The sequence below is a fragment of the Balearica regulorum genome, chromosome 12 (genome assembly GCF_011004875.1).
Source record: "Balearica regulorum gibbericeps isolate bBalReg1 chromosome 12, bBalReg1.pri, whole genome shotgun sequence".
In the NCBI taxonomy this organism is placed as follows: domain Eukaryota; kingdom Metazoa; phylum Chordata; class Aves; order Gruiformes; family Gruidae; genus Balearica; species Balearica regulorum.
The window spans coordinates 12411045-12438849 of NC_046195.1; the positions used below are offsets into that span (position 1 = coordinate 12411045).

Here is a 27805-nt window from a genome sequence, read left to right on the forward strand (position 1 = left end):
GAGGCAAACTGATCTCTGTGAACTGAGCTACATCAATTTCACTGGTCTAACTCAGGAAATGCTTCTTGCACAGCTGTTAGCTGTGGGGCTCTGTGAAAGCGTACCTGACAAACAGCGAGTTAGATATTTAACACGTGCGAACTTCTTGATGGTAACAAGCTTACTTGCATTCAGCCCAGGAAATAGTGCTGCAGTAGCATTGTTCAACTGAGCATACTTAGCCTTAGACACGAAGGGCAAGTAAAAGCCAGGCGTCTGTCTTGAAACTCAGGCTGGGTTGGAAATGTTAGTGGGGAGGAAAAAAAAAAAAAATCCCTGAACCTGAATACACCTGATAGGCGATCCTTGAGACGTCCCTAGAACTGTGTGAATGCATGTTTGTGTTTAACATGATTTTAAGTTATTTTCAGCCTCTTCTGCTTATACACTGCAGGTTCCAGTAGCACTGAGTCACAGTAATTGAGTGAAACTGGGAGAAAATGCTCCAAAATGCTGTTTGGATTTACTTATTTCAAAAAATAGTAAAATTAGGAAGAACAGACACAGCTGCAATCAGCAGACTTGTTTCTCACTGTCTGTTGCCCATGCATTCCATTGTTAAGGCTGGTACATTTGACATGTCTGCAAAACTGCAAATCTCAGAGGCTTCAAAATTGCAAGCAGAAGAGGCATTTTCTTCTAAGGAACAGCGTTACCATTATTAGCTAACAAGCGCTTGCCAGTCTTGACAGTATAATTCTATTTAGACATAAAAAAACCTTCTCACTGTGAAGGTGGTCAACACTGGAGCAGGTTGCCCAGAGGGGTTGTGGAGTCTCCATCCTTGGAGATACTCAAAATACAAGTGGACACAGGCCTGGCAGCCTGCTCTCAGCAGGGGTGTGGGACAAGGCAAGCTATAGAGGAGCCTTCCAACTCTACTGTTCTGAGTATTAGGGCATTTTTGTGCTTTTTGACCAGCTTGAATAATGTGCAATCTTTTTTTTTCCTTCATAGAAAAATTTTATCACCACAACATGGTTGGATTTTCACTTGGAATAATTTACTTCTAGTAAACAGTTATTTAAGCATATTTAAAAGTTGTCTTTGGATTTGTAATGCTTTCAGAAGCTAAAACACTGTTTTATTTTCCAGTAGCCTATATAGCGCACTTTAGTGTGTGAATGATTTATCTTTCTAAGTTTTGAGGAAAGTAGGGGGAGACTGTTATCCCCTTTGCCAGAAATGAGTGATCAAAGTTCAAGGATTTGTCTTCTTGAGAGAGGCTGATGATGGAGGCTCAGGTATCTCTGGAATCCCTCTTATTTATAAAGAATGTGCAAGATCCTGTTTCCCTGAACACAGAGGGCATCAAATAGCTGAGAATAGTTTTTAGCTTGCAGCTCAAAGACCTTTTAACCAAGAAAGTGCTTAGATCAAAGAGCTCCCTTTCAGCTTCTTGGGAGTGTGCTCACAGGTATTCTGCTGTCTGGTTTTCTGTTCCCTCTCCTTGCTTGTGCACATATTCACCTCTCTTCTTTCCTCCTCTTTTCTATTTGGGGCAATACTAGCATGTTTTGCAGCATCTTTGCACATTACTTTGTCTTGGACAATAATATGTGCCTCTGTTCCAGTATGGAGACCAGTGTTTATGAGGAAGTGTAATCTTTTGGACTCTGTCAAAACAAATGCAGCAGTCATACCCACCAGTAATTTAAAACAATAGTTTTCTTCTGCACATCCCTAGCTGTGTTACTGTCCCATTGACTTTCTGGGGTTGCATTAATATTGGTGCAGCAGCCTGGCTTAGATTTGAAAAACAAAAGGAAGTTTTTTACAGTTTTATCAGAAGCTGAAATGCACTCCTGCTGGCTCTCCCCATCTTTTGCAGAAAGGCTACTAGAATATATAAACTTCTATATTATACATCCTTGGAAATATAACAGGCATTGGTATATTTAAAAGTTCATCAATAACTTAGTTACTTTAATTTCAAGCTTTATTGTGATGTGTTCCTATCAAGGCTGTTATTTTTTTAAAGGCAGGCTCCGATAAAATCTTGCAAAGTGTCACCATTATGTTGTAAATGTCCCCATACTGTTCCTGGCAGCTGCTGGTTTTACACATGTAAATTTGGAGGCGCACCCTTGGCAGTTTCGTCCAAGACTTCGGCCTGCATTGGTTAAGCTCTCAAACACTGTTTTCTGACCAGTAAGTAATGTATCATATTCCCAAATGCAGGATACGCTTACATTATACTTTAGATGATGGGTTGGGTAATGTATCTTTTTTTGTACGCTTACAGAGCATGTCAAAGGAAAAATCCCGCATTCAGAACTACTGTGTGCACTCAATTAGCTCATTAACTTGCATATCTCTTCCTATTAATATGGAAGATCTTTAATGCAGATTTTAAAGCTTGGAAAACCCACAGTCTCATTTGGATGTGACAAGCTATATCGAAAAAGCCGAACCTGGGTTACTGGTTTTGCGGTCTGAGGTCATTGGGCCCTTTGCACTGCCATCAGAAAGCCACTCTGTAATCCCTTCCTAGTGTTGGTGGTAATCTGCCAGTCCCAGAAAAATGGGGAAGCACTGAGAAAGTGAGAAGCCTCACTGTCCTGGTTTCAGCTGGGATAGAGTTAATCTTCTTCCTGGCAGCTGGTTAGTGCTGTGGTTTGGATTCAGGATGAGAATAATGTTGCTAACACACTGATGGTTTAGTTGTTGCCAAGCAGTCAAGGACTTTTCAGCTTCTCATACTGCCCTGCCAACAAGAAGGTAGGGGGCACTCAAGAAGCTGTGAGGGGACACAGCCAGGACAGCTGACCCAAACCAGCCACAGGGATGTTCCATACCATATGATGTCATACTCCATTATTTAACTAGGGGTTGGCAGGAAAGCGGTGTGGCTCATGAACTAGCTGAGCATCAGCTCCGGGTGCTGTGCAATTGTGCTGTGCATCATTTGTTTTGTATATTATTATTATTATCATTATCACTATTATCCTTTTCTGTCATTAAACTGGTGTTAACCCACGAGTTTTCCTTTTTTTTCAATTCTCTCCTCCATCCCACTGCGGGGTGGGAGTGAGTGAAGGCCTGTGTGGCTGTTTTAGCTGCCAGTGGGTTAAACCAGGCACTCAGATAGCTTTCCCTGCATCTGCATTGCAAAGCAAATGGCTGACTTGGTAAATGAAATAATGCTGGAGCCCTGAGTTAGCAGGCTACATGCAGAGAACACACCCTTGTGCTTTTGTGATGGGTCTCAGGTTAGAGGGGAGCTGAACTGCACTGGTGGCAGTCAGGTGATACCAAATCAGCTCTCTTATCTCTAAAGGCATGCTACCTCCCTGTTCCCCTTTTGTAATTACTTCATACAGGAAGATGTCAATGCTATTTTGCCAATTTTAATACCTGAGCAGTTCTGTTACTTTAATTTAAATACATACATTGATTGTGAGATCGGAGTCTAAATCAGGTACAGGGGATAATTTGCTTTATGACTGTTAAATATGCAAAATTAAAATTTGTACATTATTTTACTCCCGATATATGTTGAATTTACCCAAGATTTTATGACCTATTTCTTGAATGTACAGCTGAGGCACTTGTTTCCTTTGAGGGAATACATACCTTCTCAGCTGTTGAAACATTGCTCAGACTAACTACTTTTTGAAAAACCTTGGTATAGTGCAAAAAGATTACTAAACCTTTGGGATCTCTTCAGAAGATTTGTAACTCTGGGGTGTACCACATACCAACAAAAGAACCAAAATTTCTAAACAGTTTAAAACCTGTGAAGTTAGGCATTGTTTGAGTTTTATTAACCCTGGCTTCAGTGGAAACAAGCCTCCTCCTTTTAGATTGTATTTCCTAAGTGTTGTGATCAACAGCAATAAGCTGTTTCTACTTCATCCCATTTTGAAATAGCATTTTTTGAATTGCTGAAAAGTTGTGTGTTTGTAAGGTTATTATTTGGTGTATTACCTGAGAGGGATGGGGCAAGATATTTTCACAGAAACTCTGCAACTCCAGTACTAGAAAAACCCTTCACAAATAATGGAAGGGACTTACAGATCCCATTAACCTGTGCCATCCTATGCTTTTTTTTTTCCTTACTTGACAAATTTTAAACTTTCATGTTGAAAAAATAAGTATCTTCAGGAGTAGCAGTCAGAATGTAAACTAGTGAGTTGCCGCTTTAGTTACAGCTAGACAGCTGATTTGCCTAGATAGATCAGAAATGGACAAACTTGTGGCAAAAAAAAGGGAAGCTGGGAGAATTCACTCTTGTTAAAAGAATAAGAACACTGAACACTACTACCTCTTTTCTGCCACAGGTGACTTTAGTAAGGGACAAAAATGGTTTCTACACAGAATATGTTTGACTTTGAGTAGGATATTAACTAATCTCCTTATCAGTTGGTGTTTGCATCTGATTTAACAATATGAACTCCAGCACATATTTTGAACAACTTTAAAAGAACAGCTGTAGACTAACAGCGTTTCTCTCAGAAAACTTATTACAGAGTCAAATAAAAAAGTCAAAACCAGATTACTTTTATTTAATGATAACTCATTTCATTTCTCATGAAGAGGAATGCTGTATTTTTTTTTTTTTTCTGTACCTGAGTCAGTATTTCATCTACATGAGAGTGAGAGAGCAATCAAACAGCCTCATCCTGGCTACTGGACATTGCAATATTGAGATAAGGGCTTCCTTAGAGAAGTTTCTTATAATCCTTTCACACTTATTGCAGTGAGATCAAGTTACAGCTGGTTTAATGCGATGTAAAACCTATTAAGGTTGACATCACAAATTTTACTAGTTCTGGTGATGATTACATAACAAATAATTACTCAACATAAAGTGCCAGTGACAGACTGATAGTTTGTTTTGAGATATAAAAATGAGATACGGGAACCACATCGCAAAAGGAGTTTTGTTTAAACCGGTTATATTCCATATGAGATAACAGAAGCTTGCTTTAGGTTAAAGGTGCTTAAATGCAATAAGGTATAAAATAATGCTTCATTATTTCCTTCTAATTCACAGCTGACAGTTGTTGATTTGGAAAAAGATACCAGAGGAATTTTGAGTTGACTATTAGCGTGGAAGGTAACACTTAGGATGACAAGTAGCAAATATTTATCTTACTGCTTAGCCCTCTAAGGTTTTCAGTGATGAAAACAAGATTTAACATCTGAATGTACAAAAATTCACTCTTTTTGGATGACTAATGCTGCTAGCTTAGGGTCAAATCACATCATGTTCTGTATGGCTGATCAACGTAATAAAAGGATGTAAGGTGACTTCCTTATGCCATGTGCCATCAGTCCCAGGTCATGGGATGTATTTCACTGTGGTGCTATGTCCTGCCCCCCCTTCACAACACTGAAGGCTGACGCTCCCCCAGACAGAGTGAGGCAGAGAGGATGTCGATGACTCATTTTCCCTTCATTTTCTTCACAAGCTGTTCCAGTGAAACAATGTGCTGTCTCTCCATCTAAGCTTATCACAAACAGTTTAACTCTCAAATAATTTGATGTCAATCTCTTTACAGTTTTGCAGGATCAACAGGAAAAAAGGCATGGAAAATTCCTCACCTCAAGCACGTTCTCCTAGAACAACAGTTTGTACCAGAGAAGTCTCATGCCCAGACTGGCCTCCAGCTACTTCTTCCTAATTCCCTTGCTCCTTCTAGCTGCTGGATTTACAAATATTAAACGTAGAGACTAACATTATAGCCATGAGAATCAAGTCAGTTTAGCCCAAATACTGCTGTGAGATGAGATGAAGGACCTAGTCATGGAAGAACTTGCTGATTAACTTCATGTAGAATGTGAGGAGGTTTAGATTAATTAATTAGAAAGGGCAAAAGGAAGGGAGGAAGCAGGAATGTGGTAGTTTGTCAGAAATGCTTTATAGTGTTAGCTGAAGAATTCAGAAATCCCCCATTTTCTCTCCTTTCCTTTGGAAAGTTCTTGAACCATCTCCAGAAAATCTTACTGGGCTTCCACTGCTCCGTCTGTTCCTGCTCCATAAGCCAAGAATGAGCACTGGCACACGGGAATCTGGGCGGGAACAAGTAGCTGCAGATCAGCAGGCTTGGGATTTCTCCTGCAGTCAGAGAGTGAATTTAGCCATTAGTTGTGAGATCTTGTACTCAGAACTAATTTAAGTTTTCCCTGGGAACACCTACTTTTTGTATTCTATGGAAACAGAATTAAAAAAAGAGTCGTAGGAGCCTAATTTTCATATCTAGGTAATATAGCACAAAATCTTATAAAACCAAGCATTAGGAGCTCCCCGGCCGCTGAGGAACTCCTTGCAGCAACACCGTAATGCGGAGCTGAGTATCTGTAGTTGCATGGGTCTTCTCAAATTTGCGCCTATTGTTTGCAGCAAATGGGTTCTGCTACCGGGATTTACTACTGGACTTGCCCTGCTAAATGGCAGGAGGATGTTTTGTTTCTTCATATCTACAGTTCAGTTTAAACTAGCAGCCGCCAATTCTGCTGAGTTTTTTTACTGCTTGGCTTGATTTTTGATCATCCTTTTCTCATCACTGGAGTGGGTCTAGTAAATTTAGTAGCATACCGAGCCTCAGATTCTTAAGAGACTCTTTCTGTCATGCTGAGGCTCACCAGTTTTCAGCTGTGAGTACGTGCAAAGCTCTGTTACGCTGTGATGCACAAACCGATGGTTCATGTGTGAGCTCACGCTTGCATGTCTATCAGCTTAGCCCAACACGATGTGGAGTTAATGCTGGCTTTTTACAGCAAAGGGAGATGGATGATACTTTGTTCAACATAATGTCACAACAGCACAAATAATAAGGCCTGACAATGAAAATCAAGGTTTTTAAATGAATTTGAACATTCTGATTGAGTTTATAGAAAATTAACACTTAAATGGCTATGGTATTATAGAAACACCAGTACCAGAATTACTCAAAAGCCAGATTTAATTCACTTTTGAACCATGTTTTCATTGCAAAGGAAACACTGAGCTATCTAACTATGTCTTAAATAAAAATTAATAGCATAACAGTAATATTAGACATACACTTCAGAGATTTTTCTAGAAAAATCTTAATTTTTCATATTTAGGGAACACCAATAATTTGAGCCAAATGTAATTAATCACCTCTTCTTCCCTTAAAAATGCAGCTTATTCTAGCATAGTTTGCTGCAAAAGATAAATACTGAAACATGTAGTGGGAATTATGGTACAGGGATTTTTATTAGCGATGCTGATTCTCAAGTTTCGCTGACAAAAGAAGTCAAGGTTCCTTCCCTGGGCAGTTCCTAATCTAAACTGGGAACAGAGTTGATTGAAGTGGAAGAAATGCACCCTCCTTTTTCCCTCCAAAATGAACTTTCCTCCAATTTTCCTCAGACCAAGTTACAAAATGTGTTTGACGCAGCACTAATGGCAGCGCTTCCATGCATAAGCATGGCTAGCAAGAAAAGCTCAAACGAACTAATGCTATTCCCTATTACATAGTTTAAATAATGAATAACGCTGGGTTACTTTCTCAAGGTACAGCTACCTGTGATTTACGGTACACCAGAGATCCAGTTTGAGGTGACATTTTGTCGCCTGGGAAGCGGAGACCCAACCCCAGACCCGTCTCTGCCCTCACCCACCAAGCCCCACCGTCCGCACTGCGCCAGCGCCTCGGGGAAGCTGGAAAGTCCCATGCTAAGGCTGATGTTTTTAGAGAGACAGGGTTTTCAGGAGCAGAGCTTCCCTCTTCAACCACGCGTTTCCAGTCAGACTGGTTTCTGACCCGGAAAGCTCCGTTTTTTAACATCTCTTTGGCCTTTACCTCACCAACAGCGCACGGGGGGCACAGCCGTCTGCCCTCCGGCAGCCATTTACACCTTTTCAGGGTATTTCGGGACGCTGTTCGGGGCTCCCTCTTTCCTCCTCTCGTGTGGCGAGGCCATCCCGCCCTGAGGGGGCTACGGCAGGCGGGCGGGCAAGAGCGGGAAGCGCCGCGCCGCCCCGGCGGCCCCCTCCTCCCGGGGGCGGTGCGCGCTGACGCGGCAGCGCCGCGGCTCTCCGCCGGCCGAGTCGCACAATTATGAGAAAGAGCCGCCGGGCCGAGGCCGCCGCCAGCGCTGGGTCCCGGTGCGGAGTCGAGCCAGCGCCGTTCTCCTCGCCTCGTTCTCCCTTTCGCCCCGGGAGCGTTGTCCTCGCCCGGCTTTTCCCCATCCAGCCCTCCGCTGCTGCCGAGCTCAGCCCCGATAGATGGAGACAGGCCCCGCCACCGCCGACGCCGAACCACGAGCAGGAGCTGCCCGGCGCGAGGAGAACCAGAGTCGGCGCCGAGACCCAGCCCGGCCCTGAGGAGAATGGTGAGGGCGGCGGCGGGGTGCTGCGGCGGCGGGGCCAGGCTCGCCCCGGCGGGGCGCGGGGAAGGAGGAAGGGACGGGGGGCGCCGGCTGCCGGATCAGACCTGTCCCAGCCGGCTGCTCCGGGTCACGGCTGCCGCGACCGCCCTGGTCCGCCTCGGCCCCTCTCGCGCCCGGGCTCGCCTCCCGCCGCGGCGGGTTTTCCCTGCCCGCCCCGTCCGGGGCGCCCCCGCGGCGGGGAGGAGGGAGGAGGGACCCCGCAGGGCTGTCACCTCCGGGCCGGAAGGGGAGGCGCGGGCTCGGGCGCCTCAGGGCCGTCTGCGCGCGGTGCCCCGGCCCCTAACGGCTGGCGGGGCGTCCCGGTGTGCCCCCCCGTCAGCGTCCGCCCACCCACGACCCTGCTGGCCCGGCGAGCCCTGCCCTGCTCTCCTGGAGCTTCCCCGGCCGGGGCTGACCCGCGGCGCCGGGGCGAGGCTCCCGCCGCCGCCCGGCATTTCTGGACCCTCCTCGTGTGGTGCCTGCGGGGCAGCGAACGTCGTCCTGCTGCCGCCGGCCCCGCGCAGGGGCGGCCGCTGCCCTTCGCGCCCCTCCGCTCCTCAGAGCAGCGCTCTGGGAGCCGGTCCTGCGGCGGAGGGGACTTCACGGCTTAGAAACGTGACCTTTCCTTTAGTGCTCTTTGAGTACTGCCGTAATCCTCTACGGTTTTGCCTAATACCAGAGTTTATATAGTGGACAATGTAGTTCTCTGGGATGCTGCTGTTTTTTTCCTTCTAATCTTTCTACCTATTTCATTTTTACAATTTCTACACATTATCGTATACAAGGGAGTGTATAAGCCCTTACAAAGAGGTATGTGAGCTTCTACAAAGAAAATACCGTTTTAATTCCAGCTCTTCCTTCTTCTGGCTGCTAATCAGTTCTTTATTCCTGTAAGTTTATTCCTTAATTGATATTTAGAGGATTTAATGAGTTGTCACATCAAGTGCTTTCCAATAATTTTGAAAATCTAAGTGTGAAGTGTAAATCTCTGGATTTTTACAGTCTACTTGAACATCTAGTCAGATGCTTTATTTCAGGTCTTTTATTTCGCAGTATATTGTTCAAAACCAAGAGGATTCATACCCATGAATCTTCCATTTCTGACTATATCTGTGAACTGTGTAGAAATGTGGGCTGTCTCTTTCTAGAATCTGCGAATCTACCACTCTTCTAGGAAGAAGCTGAAAGTGTAACCTTCCGTTCTGACTTGAAATAGTACTTAGCATCTCCTGCTTGTGTGGTACTTGCTCTTCTCAACTGAAGTGGTTTTTTTTGGGTTTGGTGTTTGGATTTGGGGAGGGGGGTTTAGCTTTGGTGCTGACAATGCTAAATGTACAAAATGTACAGATTGGTTAAACCAATATAGATTTGTAAACTGATCATGGCTCAGCAGTTTTTCTGGCAATGCAGCATTTGCAGTGGTATATACTTACCCTGTGTTTATTAAGTATTTTGAAACCACTGTTTAACAGGTGTTTTGCCTAAGTTGGATATAGGATATTTTATGCAAGTTCATTTTGCTAACAATTTCCCTGCTGCTCCATGACTATTTAGCAATTTTGAAGAATTGCTGGAAAGTGTCCAATATTAAATCAGAAATTATTCAAAAGAGTGAGTTGTTCAGTGTGGCAATTCCGGGAGTTCAGTCTTTTTTAATTATTTTTTTTTATTTTTAATGTGTCTGTGTGGGTGAGATAAGTGTCTGCTAGATCGTCCCTTCATACCTTCTGGTATGAGGCCATTCTTGACTTTGCTATTTAAGGTGGGAGGGAAAAAAACCTTTGTAAATGTACTGTTTAGGCTGGTTTTGGTCTGTTTGTACCTTAGTTTCCTGATGTTTCACTGTGATTTTTTTTTTTTTTTTTTTCCTGCTTGAGCTGAGGAGTGGAAGGGTAATTTGCACTTGTCATACAAAGGCACCTTGAAACATCACCTTGCATTTAACAGTTATCTCTTATATTTAAAGATACTCTATCAGATTGTCTACCTCCCTACATGCGTTGTCTTGGAGAGAAGTACTCTGTTGTGTTTTAAACTTTCCCTTCTTGTCCCTTGAGGCTCCGGGTAACTCGAGCCTTGCTGCCTTACCTTTTTGTCTTATCCCATCAGCCCTGCTTTCTCTGCTCTGCTGGTGATAGATTGCAGCATCCAAAGTCCCCTCTTTTTCTCATAGTTATCTTTGCCACTTGCTGTGCTTCCCTTTCCTGGAAGATTTGTACCAACACCCAACCTTTTCCTGCTTCTCTTTCATGTCCCTTCATGAGGTGCATTTTTATTAACTGTTCACTCCTTGTGGACAGCCATGACAGATGAGTATTTTCTAAACAAACCAATGTTGTTTTCAACTTAAATAATTGATGCTGACACAATAGAGTTTGGCCATATTGGTTTGTTGATTTTACACCAGTAACGTTGCAAATAAATCTCTAAAAGGACTTGTCAAAAAAAATGTGTGTGAAGAGAGGAAGATGCTTTTATAGTCTACAATTTGTGTCTTGACAGGATTTTGCGCAGTGAGTTTAATTTTCTTTCCCAGAAAGACCCTCATGAGCCTAATTAGGAGTTTAATACATAGCTATACTAGCAGTGACGCTTTTACTTAGCTTCTGATGCTGTCACCGTATTGTCTGAAGAAAGCCCAAATATGAAGTTCCAGTATTTAAAGACTTGAGGTTGGATTTTGAAATTGTGGCTTACACTTTGAAAAATCAAGACGATAAAATAATACTTCTCATGTCAATATACTTAATCTGAAAAATATATATTTTTATTTTTTATCAGATATTTATTTCTTTCAGAATCCCTCATTTCCTTTAACTGAGTCTACTTTGGCCACAGTATTTGTGTGCCATGTTAATTTGCTGAAACAAGTAACATTCTGATTTTTGTCCCACTTTAAAAAAGGCAAACTGATAGTAAAATCAATGTGTGTGTTTTCCAGAATTGAAGTTTTGTCTTTAAGGTCATGTTTCTTGTTTCTAATGTGAATAATTCTGTCTTTGTGCATTTTAGCTTCACTGGTTGGAATTCTGGCAGCTGGGTTTTCAGCAGATAAATTACTGAATAATCTCACTCTGTGTGTGTATTTGGATAAGATACTTATACGATTATTAAAGGTAATTTCACTTCTTACCTCTGGTGCTGACAAGTAGTGGTAGCCTCTGACAGATGAGTCTGTGCTTCATTACTTCCACAAAAAATAGTGAGTGATGCTGCTCTGATCTGTGGTAAAACTTGAACAAAGTTTGTTGCATGCTTTTTTCATGTTCGCTGGCTTGAAACCTTTCTCCACTATTATATTCTCTGTAATCTTGTTATTGTCCTTTATTTGATTGAATCCTATCTGTTCTGCCCACATAATGAAAATGTTCAGATAGTGGTGTCATGTTAATATATCGTGATACAACCTATACTGAAAATGATCTACCTAATCCTCCGTTTCTGTTATTTTTATTACTTTAAACTTAGCTTTTCTTTTACTTGAATTGTAGATGTTTTTGTATTTCAAGTAATAGAAAGCTAATCTAGCAAAAGAACAGAAAAAGTAAACCTCTAAACCCTTTGTATTGGCAAGCTTCGCTTCCTGACCTGGCTCAGCACAGGATTAGCTGGACATCAGTGCTGCCGTGCAAGAGAGGAGGTAGGATGTGCAGGAGGTGACTTGTCTTTTTGGTAGCAGCCGGTCATTAAACCAGTGTTGCCTGGCACGCCGAACCATTGCATGTAACTGTATGGGGCCACAGACCTAAGCAGCAGTGTTTCGGGGACCAGTCTCCATCACAGCTTTTACACTGACGGAGGGAATGCTATTTTTTTGAGGAGTGGTGAGGTTTTTTCAGTCTGCTTTACACCTATATTTTGCTCAGCATGTAAAATGGATGTGAGCTGGGGTGTGAGCCACTTTCTTTAACTACCAGGTTTGCTGGAACCGCAGTACAGCTCAAGTTTGTTTTTCTCTCCAGCCGCTATAATTCTTGCACAGAAATAGGGACAACACAAGTTGTCTAATCGCTGTTAGGTGAGCAATGGAAACTTCTTATCCCTCTCTTCTTCCCAAGAAGGAAAGGCCAGTGAACTTCTGATAGGATAATGAAATATAAAAAAATGAAAGAAACTGGGATAAATAACATTGTTATCCTTAACTGTATTGAGTTTTTTTCCTTCCCAAGAATCCGATGAAAATTGTTCTAAATGTATGGGAAATACAGGGAGAAAAATAACTGTGTTGCTGATTGTGGTGCTGATAGCTTCGAAAAGGTGCCTTGTGAAAGAACTAGAATATTTAACTGTGGAAAATGGTTTGACAACATATGGTATGAGAATGTTGCAGGAATAGTCTGTAAGGTAAATATAGTGGTTGATTGCCAAGAAGAGTTTAAAGTATATTAACAGTGACAGCCCATTAGAGTGGGTTGAACTTGTTTTATAAGTTATGCATTTTTTTTCCCCCTTAACTAAAGCAAAGTTCAGATGTTAGTGAGGTGGTGGGCTTGGATTAAACCTTAATTCTGGGAATTTCTGTGGGTTTTTTTGTTTTGGTTTTTTTTTTTTTTCACCAAAAAATTTAAAAGTCACATAAAAGTTACAGATTATTCAATACTTACGCTATTAAGAGCAATATAATTTTTTTTCCTAAAAACTTTTACAAACTCATTCTAATGTGAGCTGTTTCACACGTTTTCTATTGTCAGATTTTCTGAAATGTTTGAACTCTGTGTATGGCAAATGTGCAGTTCCTGAGTTAGTGTATCCCGACCCACCTTTATGTCATTTGATTTTCAACCTAAGGAGGATGACATGTGATATGTGTGCTAGCATATCTATTGATTTTCTACAGCTGCAAAATCAGAATTTGACAGACTGATTCAGTAATAAAGTTGGTACTTTGTTGTGTGTAGTTTGACAACTAATGTTTTCAGATGATTCAACTTCAGAAACAGCTATTGTAAATCCTCTGCAAAGTTTTTATTACTACTTCATCTTCAACCTGTCTGTGGAGATGGCTAGTTTACATTTGGATACAGTCCAACATAAAGCGATTATTTTTTTTAAATGCACATGGTGTGTTTTGCAAAAAGCATGCAACTGGCTAATAAAGTGTCTCAAAGAGTATAGGTAGATGTGTGCATATAGTTTGTCTATGTCTGAAAATAACGCACATGTAAATCTTATCAATGTCTAGACTTACTGCTAGTAATTGTAATTGCAACAATTTGGGGAGGTCTCTTTCTGAGTTGGAGAGCTTTGGAACTATTGCAAGGTTTGTGGCAGCCTGGCCAGGCTTTTTGCTTCCTAGTCTTGGATCCCGAAGCCTGATGTGGGTGACTCCCAATGCTTTTGGATTATGCCTTTGCTATTAATCAAATCAGTTAAAAAAAAAAAAAAAAAAAAAAAAAAGCTGCAGGTTCTGAGAATTGGCATATTTCTATTAAGTTCTGGTTTGCTGATTTTTTTTTTTTTTTTTTTTTACTGACAACCTTTTGGGTGATTATTGCAGTGTATTTTTGCTGTCATGCACTAACACATTGCTGCTTGAGAATACTTTCTCAGTCACAGCTCTAAGTTAATTTAATCTAGGTGTTCAGTCTTTCACCATAATATAACTCTGTAATCTTCAAAGACTGGAAAAGTGTCTGTTACAGCTCAGTCAGTCTTAACACAATGGTTATTGCAATTGAATACCAGCCTTTGTTCTGTGCATTGTTCCCACTTACCTCTACCCAAAGAGGTACTTACTTTCTTAAGCTTATCTACCTGATTCTTGTCACCTTTGCTAAGAGAGGAACAGAAACCATATTGGGTGGAATTTTGCAAGATGTTCCTGGCTGACAGTTCTTATCCTAATACCTGCTAAGATTTTTTCCTCCTAATTCTAATACTGCGAAGTGATAATCAATTTTTATGAAATGCAGACCTGACAAACTTGACTTCTAAAATTTAAATTTAATAAGCAAATAAATTTACATTTATGCCTTCTGCAAATGAATTTCTAGTTTCTCTGTTAGGAATACTGCGCTTCACAAGCACTTACTGCCTAAAAATTTCTAGACTCGGGGCACTTTTAGAACTAGTATTACTTAGCAGTCCAGGTCTTCCCACTATTACTCACTTCATTGACAATGTAATTCCCAAGACCGACCTGGAGTGCTTGAGGTGTGGATAAGTGTGTTGCAGGCCAGTAATCTCAGATACGAGGCAGGGTTGATGTTCAAGTCCATAGCATCTTTACTAGTCGCTCCCAAATCTGCCAAAACTCTTCTGAAAGGTGTGGTTGTAATCTAGTCTAAACGTAGATAAGCCCTGGCTGTCACCCTTTGGCCCATCCCTTTGTGCTTCCCTCTGTGCTCTGTCGCTGTTTTGGGGATCTAAATTGAATAAACATCTAATCACTTCCTTTTTTCTGAGGATTAATTCTTTTGTCGGTAATTTCCCTGAATTGGCTCTCCACGTGACTGCGTAAATGCTGGTGCTGGTATGAGATGGGGTGGGATCGCGTGCAGAGACTTAGGAAAATGGGATTGTGGCACCCCAAACTTGACATCAGCTATGAAGCTTGCTTTGAGGTGCTTGAGAGTTGACTTGTGCCATCATATTAGCAAGTGTTCGGTTACTCTATGTCGCCCACTCTACATGAGTGTTTTCTTAAATCTTACAGCCTTGTGTGCAGGCGTGGATGGAGCTGTACCACCACAAGTCAGGTTTTGTAGCCTCTTCAAAGTATAAACCAAATTGCATTGCGGACCTTGTCTAATTGTACTGTAGGCACGTACTAGCTATGCTTGAATACATTTGTGTCTAAATTCTTGTTTACAAAGGATGTTTTCTTGACCTTCTTTTCTGAATGTGTGCTACCAGATGTAAAATAACCTTTTTTACCAGATACGCTGCACTGTAGTCTGTGTTTGTGAACTGAGCTGCATCAAGATGAGTTTGACTCCTCCCGTCACAAAATACTGCTAGATCTCTTTTCTCCATGTTCTTAACATGCTGCTTATTAGTGCTATTCCCATTCCTGTTTAACTTTCTCAAGAAGCTGAACCTATTCCTTTGGGGTAGGAGAGAGTGAAGCTGCAATCTAGTAATCTATCTGATAGAGCTCAGCACATCAGCCACGTGACCAGGTTCAAAGACGGTCGTGCTGATGTACAACATAGTTAAAATTGCATGCGTATTGGCTTTGTGTAGTAAGCTCAATGCGGTGTAGTAGTTTGTGGCTAGAGCCAGTCTGAAAAAACTCAGCTTCCTTTCAAAGCCTGTCCCCTTGGCTGTCACAGTCATGCAAGTATTTGGTCAGGTGTAACTAAGTCACTTGAATAGGTTAAATTATGCATGTGCTTAAGTGACACATGATTGGAGCCTAAAAATACCAGCTGTGTAATTACAGAACTGTTAATCAACTTTCTGTTCTATTATAACAATCAGTTAATCTACAAGAGTAGGTGCAGTTAATGATGTTTTAAATGTCAAAGTGTTACCAGTTTCTCCTGTGCTCCCTGGCTGCAGTATTGTCTAAACTGTAGTTTGGAGAATTCTGTTAAACGGCAAGTTTAATAAATCTTCAGTTGAAGGCATTAGAATAGTACATGGCTGAGGGCGGCCAAAAAGTTCGAGAGTGATTGATCTTGAAGGAATTCCTGCTCATGGTAGTAATCTCACACTAGGGTAAGAGTAATGGATCGCTGATACCATAGCTGACAAATAACCTAGACAACTTTCTAGGAACTTAGCATCATCTGATGTTGCAAGGCCTCTGGGTGTGGAATTAGTTGGAAGAGGCTCGCTCCTCCCGATTTCACAAGCTACAGTTTGCTGACTCCTTAATTATGCTATTGAAAACGTTCATGGGGTTACACTGCAGAGTAACCTACGGGGCAGCCCTGCAAGCACTTACCTTGGCCTGTGTAAGGGGCACTAAGCAAAGATGTGGAGGTTGGGATGGACTTACAGCCCTTAAACTGGCATTTACTGGCTTTGCAGCCAGAGGCGTTGAAAAGCAGAAATATCCCCTTAACTAACCTTTGTCCTTTTAATTTGTGCCAACTTCAGATTTATGTCTTTGCCTCGTTAAGCAATTGGTCTGTCTTATTCTTGGTTTCTTTTATAAAAATCTTGTGCAGAAAAATTCTTTTTAAGCTTTCAGCTGTAGGAAAAACACAGTACGCATGCAGTTTTCCATATTCTCTGTAATTGTTTCAAATGCATTAGTGAAACAATGTGGTCTTTTTATGTTGCTTATATAGGGAAAGAAGGCAAAAACCCACTCATCATCCTTGTCCTGCTTTGGGCTGCCAGCTAGTGTTACAGGTGAACATTCTGCAGCGATGAAGGCTGCTAACAAATGAGTCATTGTTTGAATGCACCAGTCTGGTTGTGCTTGGTGTTCTGTAGCCCACGAGAGAAATATTTGGTGCTAGTACAATCATAGGACTTTGCTGGACATCACGATGCAGTAAACTCTGGCCTGCACTTTCTTCCTGACATAGAATATGTAAAAGACTGAAGCTTTTCTGCCTTCAGAAAAATCCTGTTTTCAGGTTGTAGAAAAATGTTTGCTGGTCACATGCATGTAGACAATCTGCAGAATACAGGTAGACTTTGTAGAGAGTGGGAGGATTATTCACAAAAATTAATTAGGCAGTGAGTCCCTAGGCTTCCTCAGTGGAGATTCAGAGGGGGATTCAGAGCAGCACTTTTCTGTCTGCAGAGAGGATGTAGGAAAATTAGCACTGCTAAGATAAGGTTAGTCTTTTTGACTGTCCTCTTGGGTGTCATTACTGGATTTTTCAGTGTTTTCTGACAAATTTAAAGATCCTGCATGTAGGACAAGAAAAATCATTTGTAATTAACGTATTAGGAGTTAGTTGAGTTTTAATTATACCATGAATTAGGAAAAAACATCTTCAGTGCCAGATGAGAATGGATGCTATTCCCAAATGCAGGGTATCTGCTCACCTAAAATGTGACCTTAAATAAAGAAATACCGTCTTACCTTCCTTTCCTTCCTGAACATCAGGATACAGGTGCTTAAAAAGAATGCCTTTTTGTGTGACAGATCTGTTGTCTCTTCCTGTATGCCTAGAGTAAGTGTGCTTTGGGGGATTATTTTGATGTACCTTGGGGGATTATTTTGATGTACCTTGACAGTATGCTTAGATCAGCTCAGCTGTTTTGCTAACCCAGGATCTTAGTGCTACCAAAGGGGATGTCCTACTTCCCTTGTTCCTACCCTGGTCATGGCCATGTGGTCCTTTCCTGTGCCTTAGTTTTCTGCCCAGTTTGCATCTGAATTTTTTCATTCTGACATCAAAGCTACCTGCTCTTTTTTTTTTTTCCTGGAAATAATGTCGTGCTGGTTTAGGGAGCTCAATCAACTCACCAAATGGCTAGTGCACAACTGCTGGTGGGAGGGAGGTGGCAGGAGAACGAGTGGGAGGGCAGAGGAGTAACTTGCTAAGCTTGTCTGCTCTGACTGCACCATCACTGTATAATTTGAAGAACTGCATCTCTTAAAGCAAATATTTCCCCTGCGTATCTTGGCTTTGCTCTTGCCAGGACCTCCACCTCCTTAGTGTTGTCTTTTGTTTCTCTAGAATGATGGTCTGTCTTCACTCCTTTCCCTCAGTAGGCCAGAGAGGAACCCGAGGCAGAAGTCCAGTACAGCTTAGGCAGGCTTTTGTGCCACATACCACTCGGCATTGGTGAGTTTTACTTGAAGTGAGTACGCTGGAGGAAATTATAATAAACAGAAAACATTTACAAAGTGCAAGTGGTGGTGTGATCTCTCAGTATCATTTAATTAGTTGTTCCTCCCACATTGAAAAAAAAAAGTTACTTTATTTCTAAAAATCATATATTTAATTTCTGAGTGATTATTTAGGCTTGTGGTATTCAACATAGATGTGTTGCAGGTAGTTCAGTTCTGTGGGTAGTCTGCAATTCTGCATCAGCATTTGGTGGGAGAGCTGATAAACTGTAGTTTCTTTGATCTGCTTAAGTAGAGGATACCTGTATCACTGTGCAATAAACAAAAATTAAGAGATAAGATTGAGACAGTAGATTGTAGACAGTAAATTGTATTTCCAGGGGATGTCCCTACATTGCTTCATTATACTTTCAGTTAGTGAAGTGTCATTTGGAGTGGATCTCTTTTATGTTTCAAATTTTTTTTCTTCTTGAGTTGATCTTCCTTTTATTGAATATATTTAGTTTTCCTTGCTACAGCAAAAAGCAAGTTTTTGTCCCCACAGATTATTCTGCTTTTTAGTTGTTATTGTCCAACTTGATGAATCACAGTATTTCAAGTCCATACAAATGTTTGAGAGTTTTATGTTTTTGATTTGAGATCTGAATATTCAGCTTGGGAGCTTAAGCTTGCTGAGGCAACCTTGTAAGACCATAAGAGAAACACCAAAAGACATTCTTCTGTTTCCCTCTGCATTAGAACCAGCCAGACCTTGGTTTAAATCAGCAGTTAGACATTAGGATCTCTGTGCTTGTATCTTAATTAGCAGTGCTGTGTGCATGTGCAGGATGGTGTGATAGGAAGCTTTGTAGTGCTTTTGGTAAATGGTGCAGTAAAATGTACATTTTAGCAGCCTGAGTATTGACCTGGAGATAAAATGAATGACTTTAAGCTCTCTCATAGTACCTGCATTGTGTAGGTTTTACAGCTCTGGCTGTAATATTTAAAAGAAACATTCATGAAGAGGGATGCAAGATGTAGTTGAGGCTTTCAAAACTTGCTAATAATAAAATAGTTGAATGCTAATGGGGAAATCAGTGTAAAAGAATATTTCAGCAGTCAGTATGAGGTTGTGATGGAAAGCTCAATTTTTATGTAAAAGTAGCCTCATGAGAGATCAACAAAATAAGACACAGTAGCTCAAGCAACTGTTTGTTCCCCACAAAAAAAGAGGGTGGAAATTTTTGAAGTGCCTAAATAAGTGTTATATATTACTTCAGGCAGTAATTAGCTGCTTTCACATTTGCCTAAATAAACCCAGTTAAGTCTCTTTGCACTTTTCTAGAGTAAACAGAAACTATTTAAATAGTTTTAGTGGGGAACTTTATCGTCTGATAAGGGTTGAGGTACATGGATGTCTCTAGAATGCTGTCAGGCTACTTAGGCCCCGAGATGAGGGCTGTAGTCAGTGTACACTGTTGAGCAACTTTGGACTTAGCTAGCTCTGTTAGGAGAGCTAGTTCTCTGTCTTGACAAGCAATGAAACTGTAATCGAATCCAGTAGCTCTTTGTTAATGAGCTGAATTTAAGAATGCTTAAGTCTTTGTAATTCTATAGTAGGTGAACTATACTGTAGCAAATTTGTTTTGTCGTGGTTTTGTCTCAGCTCATCCTACTTTCTCCACCCTATTCTAATCTCCCAAGAATTCTGGTCACTGTGGAGAGTTGACCAAAATATTGGCTTCCCCTACTGTAGCTAGCAAATACTGGCACATTGGCATAAACATGTGTATAGACTGGGAGAACATGGAGAATAAGGCCTAAGACAACGTACCCCATCACACCTCTGTGATCCTGTACATGAGTAATGCACATATTCCCCTTACCAAGAAAATGAAGGCAGTTCAGGGGTTGTATGACTAACTTCTGTCTCCCTCAGACATCAGGTCCAATGCTGATATTTTAATAATATTTTAAACTAATTTTCTGCTCTGAGATGACTTGCATAACTTATACAAAGTGTTTTTTTGGTTTTTTTTGTTTTTTTGTTTTTTTTTAAATTACGGGACTCGCTGTTAAAGTGAACAAAATTCCAAATCCGTTTCAGGTCGTACTTTGATAGCATGTTTGCTGAAGGGCTTCTTTCCTAATGTTAGTAGCTTTGATTATAAAAACAAATTGGTTTTCCTTGATACTGTGTCTAAAGAGAAGTTATGTGAAATTTCATCATCCTTAGCAGTGGTCTGGTGCTGTCGCCTATTTCACGTGCCCACTAGTATGTTCTCTTGCTCTTCCCTCTCATCCATCCTATTCAGAGAAATATTACTGATCTGTACTAATTTACATGTGGGCATAAGGCTTCCTGGTTTTTGGTTGGGGGTTTTTTTGTTTTGTTTTTTTTTGGCTTTTTTTTTTTTTAGATATTCAAAGGGTTGTATGAGGCTAGCTATGTCAAAAATCCCATAGTGATAACAAGTTTCCATTGCTCCAGTGAGTTAATAATAGCCTACTTAAGTCAGCAGGCACCAAAATCTTCACTGCGATGGTAGAGAAGTACCTTTCTTTGTATGACATTAAAAATAAGTCAGATCTGTAAATGGAACAGGCTAAAAAAGTCGTAGAGCAAGACCAACAACATCCACCCTTTCAGCTTGCTTTTGTAGTTGTAATGTGCTTCAGCACGTAATGCATTAATCAGATGTTCATGCACTTCATGAACCAGAAAGGCAGGATCTCCTTTAAATCTGCAGCTCAAATAAAGCTGAAATATATCCTTTGCGCTAGGTGAAGTGAACTTGCAGCCTGTATGCTGTCTATGAATAGCGGCTGCCAGAGCTGAGCTTTTTTCATCTGGGAACAAATTGGAAGCAAATTGAGCAAATTAATTATTTGGCTAGTCACAGGAGCCTTTTCCTGCTGGTTTATTTCCAGAAGTGGCCACCACTAACTGCTTTCTTGCATCTGTGATTTGTATTCCCTGTGTGATGGGGAAGGGACTGGAAGTTGCTTGGGGAGGACAGCCAATGGATCCATGCTATGTGAATTGTTTAACCTCTGAAAGTGTGCCCCAAGCCTCATTCCTTCCAAAAATAAACCCAGAGTTCATAGGATTGTCTGTTCATACACCCTGTGTAGCACATGTGAGGTAAGCCCAGCACTTGCCAGAAATGTGGAGCATGAACCAAACTAATTCTTTCATGTGGAGTAAATCTGGTGAGCCAGGAAGTGCAGAGGTTTTAGCAGCCATGCACAGTGTGTCCCATCAATCCCTGCAGAAAGGACCAAGTTGAGTGGCCATCCTTGATACTCACAGAAATTATTTGACCCACTTAACAAGGCTTGGCATCGTTTCTGCTGCATGTAGGTGAGTAGGTATGCAGATTCTACCTTCCTGCTGGTCTTACTGAAGAGAGTGTGTAGGCTTGCAATCTGCATCAACGATAAGATTAGAACACAGACTGCAGCTAAGTCGTTGATGTTGAGAGAGGCAAAGAGGATGCAGACTGTACAATTGTATCACTGTAGAAAAGGAAGGAAAAGTAGGTTGTGTGTTTAAAAATGTAACAGATTTGGGACTGGTTTACATTGGTGACTTGATGCAATTAAAAAAGGGTTTTGAACAAGGGACCCTTGCAGAATGAAGCAGGCACTGTATGAGAGGTTTGAAAACATTGCTGTGTACTTTTGCTATGTATTTTTTTGGAATGTCTCATTTCAACAAACTGGGTATTGGAGTTAAAATGTTGGCTGAAAAGCTGTAGCTATGTTTTCCTTGCAGTTATGACTATATTTTTTTTTTTTTTTTTTTTAAACCATGGTTGTAAGTCTTAGGGAGTGAAGAATTATTTTCATCTCCTTTGAAAACTCAGTGGGCTAATTCCTGTTTTTTTGCTTCCAGATCATAGCTTTGGTATATGTTTTGAAATGCTTTATGGAATGCATCTGATTGGTCTGGGAGCTCATAGAAAGTAATTTATAGATTCTTTAGATGGGCTAAAATTCTTTAGCTTGGTATTTCATAATTGGGAGGATTGCAAATGTAAACTGCTGTAAACTGGAGTAAGTAAATTGATTTCGGCAGTGAAACTGGTTTACCTTCTTTTGTGTTTTCATTTTCCTACCAAAATTCCAAATTCTGTTGATGAAAGACGGGAAATAAAAAGCAAAATACATTCCCCCGCCCCCAGAATACTCCGCTTTTCTGAAGGCTTGTTTGGGAACAGCGTGCCATCTGCTGTGCTGACATAGTCTTATAGAGTCTCTGGTTTTGGCAAGTTTATTTAATTACTGTATCTGTTAATTGGGCATTTAACTCTGAAGGTGTTTATTGTTATCTCAGTTGAGAGAAAGCCATTTTGGAATTAACACCAGTGTGCGCACGTCTTCTGAAATCAACTGATGGTTTATTCCAGTGTGACCTGAGGTTCTTATACTGTAGAATCAGTTGTGAAATATTTTCTAGGTATATTTTAAGGTTTTTTTATATGCCTTGTATGGATGGTGTATGCATTTTAAGATTCAATGCTTTCTAAAAAGGAGGAGTAATTTTATGACTAGTCTAACTGCAGAACAGCATGCATCTTCGCATTGGTGTTAAACCAGCAATGTTTTAGAAATTTATTTAAAAAGGTGCTGGATTTGCTCTGAATTTCTCTCTGAAAGACCTGTATTGCAATTAGAAGATAACTTTCCCAATAATGTGGGTAAAATGCATTGAGTCTGAATGTAATAAAAGTGTCCAAAAAATATTAGGTCTGTGGGTGTTATTCTGGTGCATCAGGATTGAAAATAACAAATTCAGAATGTTAAATTCTCTATATGAATTTATGGTCTTCTGAATTAAATCTACAAAAAAAAATCCCCAACCAACTTAATTTTATGATTTGTGATTGTTTAGTGAGAAAATTCCCCCAGAATCAGCCTGTTGGCTCCATTGGAATCACTGTTGTCAAGTTTGAGAGTGCTGTAAAAATCCTTTTTTGACAAATCCTGAGTATTCTTTGCATCCAAAACTGCACGTGGATTTGGTGAGTTTGGTGGTGACTGCGTTACGTCAGAGAACAACTTGATGGAACAATAGCTACTCTGTTAGAAACCTGGATTGCTGTGAAAACTGTTCAGAGCAAATCTCCTGAACTGTTTAATAAAGAATAGGATTGTTGAAGGTTTGTTTTCGGCACTAAGGGAGCCATTGATGTGAAGATTGGTGTCATTGCTCGCTGGCTTGTTTGAGGTCTGCTTCTGAATACAGTGTGCAGGAGAATCGACAGAAGACTTTCTCTGCTCTTTTTTCCTTCCCTGCTTCCTCAACAGTTTTTATTTAAAATAAAACCAATATTTTTTTGCTGTTGAGCAATGTATCTTCAGGACTGTAGAAATATTTTCACTGGAGAAGTCTTTCAACCCAGAAAACTGTTTGGTTTCTTATGAGTCAAGTGAAGCTGGGTGAACCGTTCTGCTCAGAACAGGATCTTCAACATAGCAGAGACGCCTTGTGTGCACGATGGGTCTGTCTGTGTCTGAGTCATTCGGGTTCTGTGACAAGAGGTGCCCCAATCGGTTTGGGAAAAATTATATGAAACAACTTTTTCTTGTAGATGAGGCTGGTAGTCATTTCAGAATAATAATAAAATAATCCTGACGTGGACTGTGGGTAAATAATCCTTGCAAAAAAATTTCATTTGTAGTGGATTAAACAACAATTTAAGATTAATACACAATTTTCATCTAGAGTGACATACTTCAGAGGGATACATTAAAGCACTCTGTAAATATCATTTGGCATTGTGATAATATGGGGGTCTTTTTGTCTTTCTAACATCCCACGTATCCATACTTTCTATAGAAGTTACTTAAAAAATTGGTAAGATTGACTGGTATTCTAGTTATTGATTCAAGAACAAATTCTGTAAGCTTTTTGTGTGTGTTGTGTATGCTCTAGACAGTGCTGTTATTCTTCAGCAGAGAGTCTTTTAAATATAGCTAGTAATACTAGCAGGCTAAGTGCTTTGTTTTCTCTTCTCCCCCCCCCCCAAAAAAAAACCCCAACCTCAAACAGTAATTATAGAGGTATGTAATTTTAAATTGCAAGGAAAGCAAGTAAATTAAATGTCTGGGGTTTTCTGGAGCCAAGAGCTTAAAACAAATGTTAGCAAATATATGGCATCAAACTTACCTACCTTTTCCTTTTCTCCTCCCATCTACTCATTTACTTAATGTTAGCTGAAGTTCTGAAGACTTTCCTCAAATGATAAATGTTTCCTTGAGGAACTGAGTTGTGCTCTGCTAGCATTTTTAATACAAAATTTTAGGTATTTTCTTTGAGAAATGTAGGCTTAACTGTCTTTCAGATAACTCTCCACCCCATCCACAGCAGCTTTGTTAGCTCGTCCCGAGATACACATTTTCAGTATCATTCAGTTAATTTGTACTAAGAATGAGTCCGGGTACTTTGCCTGGAGCACAGTTCTTACTGCCTTAAGGATTTGAAGCCCCTGCTGGAAATCTTTGCAGTGAGAGCTAGCATGCATTTTATTTATGGCATTTCTTCCCACAAGTTTTATGAATTCTAAACTACTTGATATGCATTAACTTAATTGGATATCATATTCACTCTGGTTGTTTGGCTTGATTTGGGTTTATTGGCTTTATTGAGTATAGAAGCGATAAGATAAAGGTTTGTTTGGAATTTCTGCCTTTCAGCTATAGCTTGCAGGTCCCAGTACACAGTTAGAGGTTAGTTAGCTGGGCAGGGATCACAGTTCAGTCCCATGGTATAGCACGTGCTTGGCTAAGGGAATGGGTTTCTCAGATAAGAGATCCTCTTGTAAATCATGAAAAGAGTGTGTGCAGTGTGTATAGCTATATAAGAAGCAGTAACTTGTCAGTGGACGTTTCCTTGAATAGACAAGCTAAAGGATGTTCTTAGTACAGAATGTCTTTTAGAAATGTTTTGAAATTTATCTTCCCGGTCGTAAGTGACCTAGATGGATAGGACTGCTCTACGGCAGTGCTAGCATGAGTATTCCTGCTGCAGACAGTTTCCACTGTATCTTCTTGTTTTCAGGCTTCCTGAAACTTTCCATGTATTTTCTTTTGTCCAAATGGAAACTTCAGCTTTCTGGAAAACTGGAGGCAGTGGGGAAAGAATACAGAGTATTTATTTTTAAATAAAGGACAAATAAAATTGGAAGATCTTTTCTTTTAAAAACTATTCCATATATTGAACTGCCATGTAGTGTAAGCAAGATTTGAAAGCTGAAATACGAGATGCTGTAGAAAGTGATATGACTTCTAAATCTGACACTGAGGTCTATGCAATCAGTAATTGAAATCTCTTGTTATCAGCCTTCCACAAAAGTCACAGTTTTGAATATTGTTTTTTAATCCAGTTCAGTTTTCTGATTCACCTGATCAACTTTGTAGAAAAATTGTCAGCGGAACTGCTAGGTTGGTATGCAGTGTTGCAGTTTTGAGAGTGATACGTTTAGGATAAGTTAGTTTAGTTTTGTAACAAATATTCTATAACTTATGAGCCTCCAACAGTATACAGTATTACAAATGAGTAGAAGGAATAAACTGGGATCCTGTTGTACATGAACAAGTTCATGGTTGTCAGCTATACAGTATATTTCTACCTGCCATATTTGTGTAAATGCGAGTTATTCTGAGATCTTGCCAAATAGGAAAGCTTACTTTCTGTACAGAAAATAATTCAGACCAAACTTGTTGAGTAAACGTGAAGAATTTCACAATAGTTTGATGAAGCTCTTTGTACTGTTGTCTATCAATTGCTGCCATGCTAGAACTTAGTTGTCTTATTATTTTAATGTGTTGAATAAGAGGCTCTTTAAAAACACTTAGGGCAGTTGAAGGGAGGAGAGAGACCTGATCTCATACTGTAATTTGGTGACTGCCTCTTTTCGTTTGTAACCTGCTATATACAAAACCTTAAATTATAGTTAACTTTGTGTTAAAAGTTTCATCCTACAAGGAGACTTGCTAAAAATATCCATCCTGAATTTCAGTAAACAAAACATAAGGAGTTACTTGCATCTTGAGCAGGTACACTTAAATAATTTCTATTAATGATGCTTTTGAGTGCTAATGCCATTGCTGTATCAAAAATAACTAATACTAAAACTGCTATGGTAAAACTTTCATCTGTTGTGAAAGGTTATGGGATTATTTTTGGCATTTAGATACTTACAGAAGTTGGAAGTACTGTAGTTGGGTACATTCTCTTGAGTTTGTAGGTCAGCAAATACTTGTGTATGTTTTGTTTCAAATAGCAATTGTAATTATTTCAGCAATTGTGAAACTGTTATGAAAGGACTTATTTATTTGAAATAGTTTAAAGTATTTTGTTTAATCATGATCCCAGGGTGAGTATATCTCTTGTAGCTTATTGAATCAAATCTGTGTGCTTTTTGTTTCTTGAAGTTCTTTCAGAAGTACTGAAAGACACAGTGAACTTTGTCTGCTCAGAAATCAGTGCAGCCAGAATGAGGTATCTTGCATAACTCTCTACAGCTTAAAGACTGAGCAAAAGCCTTGTTGGCCACTTTGGGACTAGGAGTGAATAGTTACTGTTGTACATCTTCGAAAAAGTCAAACTTAAGGTTTTTTTTGACGTGCAGATGAGATCCTGCCAACATTGACTGCTAAGAGGTCTTAATGTGGTAAAATTTTCATAGATATCTCACTTGCAGGAAAAAGATAGTGAAGGTAGTTTGGGAGCAATATTAATTGTATTAACATTTTTCTTTTAAGTCTTAAATTTTATTTAGCTTGAGATTTGAAATGCACAGAAGAGAATCTGGAAAGCTAAGTTTTTTTCCTCAAGATGCAAGTTTGAAAGGAAAGAAAGTAAATAATTGAAAAGTAGCTCATTATATGTTGATACTACTTGTGCTTTTTGCTAATATCTGACCATATGTTTTTTTGGGGAGGGTTCATAGTTCTGTTTTGCCTCCTTTTCTTTCCTTTCTCTTGAATAGCAGCACTACAGAGCTCACTGTATTGAGAGCTCCTGACCCACGTTGCCCATAGCCATCATGTAAGGTACGCCTTCTAAAGTACATTAGCAAAACAGAACACTCAATCAGCAGAAGTTGCCCCATTACTGGAAGCAGCTTAAGATGTGTAGTTGTGTATGCAGTAGAGATGATTAAGAAATTTTAGTGAGAGTAGGCAAATTTTAAAAAACAGTCTGATAACTTGCATATTAATTTTTTTGACTACTGACTTGATCTCCTATTTTAACTTAATCTCTAGCTGATAAGGAAGTATTTCTTATAGGTAATTGCTGCAACTAATTTGTCTTAACAGTAAGTGTCCTCACATCATCTTCCTTTTTCTAGTCATCACAGGAACATTATGTAATAGTAGTTCTTGCTTACAGGGAAGGCAATACCGTGCGTCAGTTCTTACTACATTTTTAATGTGATCTTTACCTGTTTATGGGAAATGTCTCTCGCTTACTCTGTTCTCTTGTTGGTTTACTCCCCCCTTTCCCCTCTCCTTAACTAAACCCGAGACTCTGTAATGAGCAAATGTATAAAATCTCTTGTGATAAAGATTGATCAGCATACAAGAGTGCTTCTGGAGAGAGTCTAATTTTACCAAATGAAAAGCTCAAAGTGTGTTTTAATAACATTATAGAGCCTGCTCCGCATAAATGGCGTAGATGTACCCATGCTCTACTGAAAACAGAGAAATCCTTGATGAGTGGTCAAA

At 40.1% G+C, this 27805-nt stretch overlaps 1 protein-coding gene across 1 annotated transcript in view; it reads left to right on the top strand.

The window, feature by feature from the left end:
• Window positions 1-8034: 8034 nt before the first annotated feature.
• The window catches only part of TRPM7 (transient receptor potential cation channel subfamily M member 7), a 59952-nt gene continuing 40181 nt past the window's right edge, over window positions 8035-27805 (top strand). Inside the window, exon 1 of the mRNA XM_075764511.1 lies at window positions 8035-8349. Within this exon, the coding sequence (XP_075620626.1) occupies window positions 8347-8349 (3 nt within the window). The 5' untranslated portion in view covers window positions 8035-8346. The remainder of the gene's footprint in view (window positions 8350-27805) is intronic.